Consider the following 8226-nt stretch of genomic DNA (forward strand, 5'->3'; position numbering starts at 1 on the left):
TCATTTCTATGTAATTCAGTAGTTCGCATCATCGCATGCTATCTTGAAAAAAAGCGTTTAATTCACGTTATTACGTCGTATAGGCGTGCGTTGTTCGGATTAAAAGCATTCATTTCAAGTTAGTTCAGAATTTCGCATCATCGTATGCTATTTTGAAAAAAAGCGTTTGATTCACGTTATTACGTCGTATAGGCGTGCGTTATTCGGATTAAAAGCATTCATTTCTATGTAATTCATTAATTCGCATTATCGCATGATATCCCAGAAAAAAGCATTCAATTCTCGTTTGTACGTCGTATTGGCGTGCGTTATTCGGATTAAAATCATTCATTTCTATGTAATTCAGTAGTTCGCATCATCGCATGCTATCTTGAAAAAAAGCGTTTATTTCAAGTTATTACGTCGTATAGGCGTGTGTTATTCGGATTAAAATCATTCATTTCTATGTAATTCAGTAATTCGCATCATCGCATGCTATCTTGAAAAAAAGCGTTTAATTCACGTTATTACGTCGTATAGGCGTGCGTTATTCGGATTAAAAACATTTATTTCTATGTAATTCGGTAGTTCGCATCATTGCATGATATCCCGGAAAAAAGCATTCAATTCTCGTTTGTACGTCGTATAGTCGTGCGATATTCGGAAAGAAAGTTTTTATTTCTGGTTAGTTCAGAATTTCGCACCATTGCATGTGTTACGTTTGAACTCGTTGTTACGTCTCGATCGTAACTTCTCACGTATTTATTTGTTACGCAATTGTAACTTCTCTCTATTTCTTTTTCAGGGCAACCTGCTAAGCCGGCTATACCCTAGGACGCCGAGAGACTAAGAATCTTTTACGCTTCTTTCAGGAGAGGGATTGACGATGGGAAATAAATTAGGTGCGTTAAACCTGATCCAATTTATCCTTTTGATCTGTTTTCTTTTATTATTTCACCTCCTTAAAGCTTCACAAATTTTTTATTATTATTATTATTATTTGACAGTAATGTATATCGTTATACGTATAGATATGTGTGTATGTAGTTAATGTTCTCTCTCTATAGCATTTCTAAAGCGATATTTAGATATGGTTATTATTCGCGGTTATTGAAGAAATTATCTCGCTGCAAGTATTCGTAGATCTCGATAAAATCTTCGTCTGTTAGTCCTGCGAGGGGTTGGATACTGCTTGGTAAGACCAGGTCCTCTGGTTCTGGGTAGAAATTTGATTCGGGAGGATCCTGAGCCTGACCTGAGTTGGATGGACCAGCCTCAGTTTCTGTTCTTCGTTCTATAGGTCTTCTTCCGGTATGGAAGGAAGATCTTCCGGTGTCCTGACCGGCGAGTAACTGGGATTGGATGAATCCTGGATGGGGGAGTAGTTGGGCGATGGCGGCCTGATTCCGGGCTGTGGTTCCTCGCGAAGAACCGCTGGAGGGTTTCGAGGAGGACGGTAAGGGTATGCGCGGGAGGGCGCGAAACTACGTACTGGGGAGTACCTTGTTACTCTGCTTGTTAAGTCGTTCTCGTCGGCAAACAACTGACGAGCTATCGGGAGCCTATGTACCGACCGTGAGGCACGCCGGCGGCGTATACCCGCGGCACGGAGGGGAATTTCACGTCCAACGGAAGAAGTTCGGCGGGGGTTAACCATCTACCGAGGGAATATGACTATTTAGTATGTTTGATGCGATTGATTTAACACAAAAGGGGTTTACTTACGATGACGTGTAGAAAGGTACCTGTTGAGATGAATGGTTTTATAAGGTAAATGTAGTCACAGCAAGGTGGTTCATAGAGTTAAGACGAATAATACGGCTTAAAGGATTATTGTGAGATAAACGAATGTTGATAATGATAATATATCTCATTCGTTCGGCCATATACAGTTCATTAGGGTACAACAAATAACGAGTTCTTTAATATATTTCGAATTTTCAGGGACAGGCGGTTGCACCGAGAGGTCTGGAGGTTCAAGGATACAGACGAGGGCACGGGTAAGAGCGGCTGGCTTACTTCAGATAAGTATAAAATTCATGAAATGTTTTGATAGTTAACTTGTAAGCCAGTGCATAAATTCTATTATTTCGACAGATCCTCTAGGAGCGAGTCTTAGATTCTGAGTCTAGTATCGATGTGCAAGACGTCACGTCACAGCGGCACAGGATCCACGGAGAAATTCTTTCAGAGAAGCTCTCCGTGAAAGCGGCAGAGGAGTAGAATTTGCTACTCAATGCACATCGAGTGACTAACTCGAACGACGCTACACTCTAGGATACGCTTCGAGCGTTCTCAGAGGGTCGGTTGAAATTTAAATTATTCAACTCGAAAGAAAAATTTAAAGTCTGTATACGGACAGGTAGGATTCGAGGAAAATTGTCGTACAACGAATGATAATTTATCTAGCATATACTGAATTTCCAGGAGCATGCGGCTGCACCGAGAAGTCTGGAGATTCAAGGATACAGACAAGGGTACGGGTAAGAGCGGCTGGCTTACTTCAGATAAGTATAAAATTCATGAAATGTTTTGATAGTTAACTTGTAAGCCAGTGCATAAATTCTATTATTTCGACAGATCCTCTAGGAGCGAGTCTTAGATTCTGAGTCTAGTATCGATGTGCAAGACGTCACGTCACAGCGGCACAGGATCCACGGAGAAATTCTTTCAGAGAAGCTCTCCGTGAAAGCGGCAGAGGAGTAGAATTTGCTACTCAATGCACATCGAGTGACTAACTCGAACGACGCTGCACTCTAGTGTTACGTCCCGCAATAAAAAATTTTCAAAATCTTTATATTACACTATATCGCATATTAAAATTCCAAAACTATATCTATATCATAATCTTTACCTACTATTGTTATATAATAATGTCTATATATATATATCTGTCCCTCGCTGACAGCATATGTGTAGTACACTCATTGAAAGTCGCTACAGAATACCTGAAAATTATAGAAAATATCAATAAAATGTTATAATATTATCATATCGTTATTACTCTCTATAAAATTTCGTTATACTAGTGAAACTAACCGTAAAACTAGGAATAGCAAATATATTTATAAATATATATATATATAGACAAAACCTAACAAAATGAACCTAACCGTTATCATTGGAAACTTATTGAATAAACTTTAATTAACTATATTAAAAATCATAAAGCCATAATAATGTAAAGAAGTTCAAATCTAAAATATATAGATATTTACAAATATCTCTCATTATTCGAATAATCAATCGTAATGAAACAGATTCGATAACGATTCATTTTGTTAACAAAAAAAACAATATATGAAATAACAAAAAACAATATATGAAAGGAAAGAAAAGGAAAATATATATACTTACGTAGAATAGATTTAAGTTCTAGTTAAAGTATCGTAAAGTGTAAGATCAATTATCCTCCCGATAAGTATATACAATTCACACTCTTCAAATAGTTAGAATATTTTCCGCCTTCATACGCGTATACTCGTACATAGATCCCCAATTTTAAGAATCTGTAAAGGAAACCAATCGATATAAGCCAAATCTAATAATCTCATATTTTCCAGTAGAGACAAGAAACACTCTTATAAAGTAAGAATCAAAACCCTCAACGATTAGCATTAATGGAATTGCTCCACAAACCCCTTTTAAATAATTATTAACAATATAACCTTAAGGACCTAACCATATTGTTACGTTTTTGAGATTTCGTTGTTACGTCTCGATCGTAACTTCTCACGTATTTATTTGTTACGCAATTGTAACTTCTCTCTATTTCTTTTTCAGGGCAACCTGCCAAGCCGGCTATACCCTAGGACGCCGAGAGACTAAGAATCTTTTGCGCTTCTTTCAGGAGAGGGATTGACGATGGGAAATAGATTAGGTGCGTTGAACCTGACCCAATTTATCCTTTTTTTGATCTGTTTTCTTTTATTAGTTTACTTCCTTAGAGCTTTACAAATTCTTTATTATTGTTATTATTGTTATTATTTGACAGTTGTAGATAGTGTATATCGTTATACGTATAGATGTGTGTATGTAGTTAATGTTCTTCTCTATAGCATTTCTAAGGCGATATCTAGATATGGTTATTATTCGCGGTTGTTGAAGAAATTATCTCGCTGCAAGTATTCGTAGATCTCGATAAAATCTTCGTCTGTTAGTCCTGCGAGGGGTTGGATACTGCTTGGTAAGACTAGGTCCTCTGGTTCCGGGTAGAAATTTGGTTCAGGGGGATCCAGAACTTGACCTGGGTTGGATGGACCAGCCTCAGTTTCTGTGCTTTGTTCTATGGGTCTTCGTTCTTCCGGTATGGAAGGAAGATCTTCCGGGGTCCTGACCGGCGAGTAGCTGGGATTAGATGAATCCTGGATGGGGGAGTAATTGGGCGATGGCGGCCTGGCTCTGGGCTGTTGTTCCTCTTGAAGAACCGCTGGAGGGTTTCGGGGAGGACGATAAGGGTATGCGCGGGAGGGCGCGAAACTACGCACTGGAGAGTACCTTGTTACTCTGCTTGTTAAGTCGTTCTCGTCGGCAAACAACTGACGAGCTGTAGGGAGCCTAAGTACCGACCGGGAGGCACGCCTGCGGCGTATACCCGCGGCACGGAGGGAAATTTCGCGTCCAACGGAAGAAGTTCGGCGGGGGTTAACCATCTACCGAGGGAATACGACTATTTATTATGTTTGATGCGATTGATTTAACACAAAAGGGGTTTACTTACGATGATGCGTAGAAAGGTACCTGTTAAGATGAATGGTTTTATAAGGTAAATGTAGTCACAGCAAGGTGGTTCATAGAGTTAAGACGAATAATACGGCTTAACGGATTATTATGAGATAAACGAATGTAGATTATGATAGTATATCTCACTCGTTCTCATATCATGGTTGAAACGTTCGGCTATATACAGTTCATTGGGGTACAGCAATTAATGATTTATTTAATATATTTTGAATTTTTCAGGGGCATGCGGTTGCACCGAGAGGTCCGGAGATTCAGAGGGTACAGACAAGGGTACGGGTAAGAGCGGCTGGCTTACTTCAGATAAGTATAAAATTCATAAAATGTTTTGATAGTTAACTTGTAAGCCAGTGCATTAATTCTATTATTTCGACAGATCCTCTAGGAGCGAGTCTTAGATTCTGAGTCTAGTATCGATGTGCAAGACGTCACGTCACAGCGGCACAGGATCCACGGAGGAATTCTTTCAGAGAAGCTCTCCGTGAAAGCGGCAGAGGAGTAGAATTTGCTACTCAATGCACATCGAGTGACTAACTCGAACGACGCTACACTCTAGGATACGCTTCGAGCGTTCTCAGAGGGTCGGTTGAAATTTAAATCATTCACTCGAAAGAAAAATTTAAAGTCTGTATACGGACAGGTAGGATTCTGGGAAAATTGTCGTACAACGGATGATAATTTATCTAGCATATACTGAATTTCCAAAAGCATGCGGCTGCACCGAGAGGTCTGGAGATTCAAGGATACAGACGAGGATACGGGTGGAAGCGGCTGGCTTACTTCAGATAAGTATAAAATTCATAAAATGTTTTGATAGTTAACTTGTAAGCCAGTGCATAAATTCTATTATTTCGACAGATCCTCTAGGAGCGAGTCTTAGATTCTGAGTCTAGTATCGATGTGCAAGACGTCACGTCACAGCGGCACAGGATCCACGGAGAAATTCTTTCAGAGAAGCTCTCCGTGAAAGCGGCAGAGGAGTAGAATTTGCTACTCAATGCACATCGAGTGACTAACTCGAACGACGCTACACTCTAGGATACGCTTCGAGCGTTCTCAGAGGGTCGGTTGAAATTTAAATAATTCAACTCGAAAGAAAAATTTAAAGTCTGTATACGGACAGGTAAGATTCTGGGAAAATTGTCAATATATTTAGAATAAATCAACCTAATATACGAAGTTATTATCAAGGTTGATTAAGAATGATTATTATTTTATTATTTCCTTACCGGATGACGGGGTCAATAGAAGAATAAAGGCACCGCTGCTCCTTCCCTGGATTGCTCGACCTCGGTGAGAACCTGAAGAAGTGGCAAGGCAGCGCAGAGAATGGCCAAAGACTCAGAGGTTGCTGGATGGTAGCACTTTATTAAAGTGTTAATGTTGATACAGCTCTCTTCATAGAGATTGAGACTAAGTCCCGAAAGAAAAAAAAAATCAAAATCGCGACTAAGTTATTTTCGAATAAGTTAAGGTGTCCGGTAGGCTTCTAGGTTTGTCCTCTTCGAGAGCTGGAGATCTGATGGGCGTAGAGAGAGCTGAGACACAGGTGAGTTAATGGCGCAGAGAGACACCGGCGGCGGCGGCGGCGGCCTTATATACCTTCCTCTGGTTCGATGTTTAATGGTAGGGAGAAGAGGTGGGCCTTTTTGGTGATTGGTGGGTCGGCTGCTGGAGCTATCCCTTCCTGCTATGAGTTTGCGATGTGGTGGGTGAGAGTTTTGTGGTAGGGATTGCAAGTCTTGCGTCTTAGATTTATTAAATAATTTTAGAATAATTTTTAATAATGATTTTTAACAATCAGAATTTTTTATAATATCGTATTTATGTTATTAGAAAATTTGAGTTCGATTTATAACAATTGTTTAAATTTTAAGTGATATTTTGGTAAATTCTGATGTATTAAACCATTATTATTACAATGATTTTTACAATGGTGCGTATATAGTTAAAATTAATAATTAGTGATTAATTAATATTTAGTAAATTAATAATTAGTAATAATTAGTAAAGAAAAATTTAGCATTTGGATTGCAGATTCTAACGCAACGGATGCGAAGATGGCTTATCTCTTTTTCTAAAAATAGATATGCTGGATGTCCTTCGAAGAATGCTCACTGCATTCTTTCTCTTTATAAGACACATTAGTAACAGTAATATTTTTTAAATGAATTACCTTTTAAAATTCGTTTACGTGGCTTAAACTGGCATATTACACGTAATATTCCCAGGTTTAATAATTATCTTAAGGTTAATTATTGAGATTTATCATTCACAAGATTTATTTAATAAAGGCTTTAACAATTAGAATTTTTGTGGTTTTATATGTATATATTTTAAAATTTTCAAAGTCGACTTTTAATGATTACTCAAGTCTATGAATAATATTTTAATAAATTCTAATGCGTTAAGCCATTATTATTACAATAAATTTTACAATAAGAATATATGGAAATTAATTATCGCTTCGCTTAATAGTTATTATGTCGCTAAAAGAAATTTTATTCTTACAGTTCTCGGAACAACGTATGAAAAAGCGGCTCGTTTTACTTCTAAGAATGATCACGACGGATGTGCTCGAAGAATTCATTGCACGCTCTACCGTGATCTTTTATTCAAGAGGTCTTTTGATTCTGACAATATTTTATTCTTTGAAGATTTTCATTTGGGCGACTTTTATATTAGCACATATATATATATATATATATGTATAGATATGTATTCGCATATTGCTTATGAAAATTGATTTCAGCAAGTTTTTACTGAATCGTATTTAATAATCATCGTATAAGATTAATAATTATTGTATAAAATCTTGGGGTTATTAATATTAATTATTTGTTAATATTCGTAATATATATATATATATATGTTTTGTGTGCTGATTAATTTTGTCGCGGTAGCAGTCTATTATATCTCCTCCTTTGTTTTATTGTTAAATTTGTTACAAAATGTATATGCATATAGCATGCATATACATATAGGGATATTGTTGGACAAGTTAATATATATATGTGTCAATTTCTATCGCGACGCGTATTTATTGTATTTATACCTTTATTTTATTGAGTTTTGTTATAAAATATATATGCGTATATGTAAATTTATTCAATTTATATATTACGTATAGTATGCATATATATAGGGAGATTTCTGGACATGTTAATATATATATGTGTCAATTTCTATCGCGACGCGTATTTATTGTATTTATACCGTTATTTTATTGAGTTTGGTTATAAAATATATATGCGTATATGTAAATTTAGTCAATTTGTATGTTACATATAGTATGCGTATGTATAGGGATAATTTTGGACAAGTTAAGATATATATTTGTAAATTTCCATCGCAACGCTTATTTATTGTATTTATACCTTTATTTTATTGAGTTTTGTTATAAAATATATATGCGTATATGTAAATTTATTCAATTTATATATTACGTATAGTATGCATATATATAGGGAGATTTCTGGACATGTTAATATATATATGTGTCAATTT

General features: G+C 36.7%; 1 protein-coding gene across 1 annotated transcript; it reads right to left on the bottom strand.

Moving 5' to 3' along the window:
- Positions 1-4062: 4062 nt before the first annotated feature.
- Positions 4063-6060, bottom strand: LOC112638723 (proline-rich extensin-like protein EPR1). The gene is made up of 3 exons (XM_025410891.1): positions 5949-6060; positions 4700-4719; positions 4063-4631 (listed from the first exon to the last, which is right to left on the bottom strand). The coding sequence occupies exon 3, from the start codon at positions 4629-4631 to the stop codon at positions 4068-4070; it is 564 nt and encodes a 187-aa protein (XP_025266676.1). The 5' UTR covers positions 4700-4719; positions 5949-6060; the 3' UTR covers positions 4063-4067.
- Between the last annotated feature and the right edge of the window lie 2166 nt (positions 6061-8226).

Source organism: Camponotus floridanus, unplaced genomic scaffold, assembly GCF_003227725.1.
Source record: "Camponotus floridanus strain SB8 unplaced genomic scaffold, Cflo_v7.5 scaffold357, whole genome shotgun sequence".
Lineage (NCBI taxonomy): Eukaryota > Metazoa > Arthropoda > Insecta > Hymenoptera > Formicidae > Camponotus > Camponotus floridanus.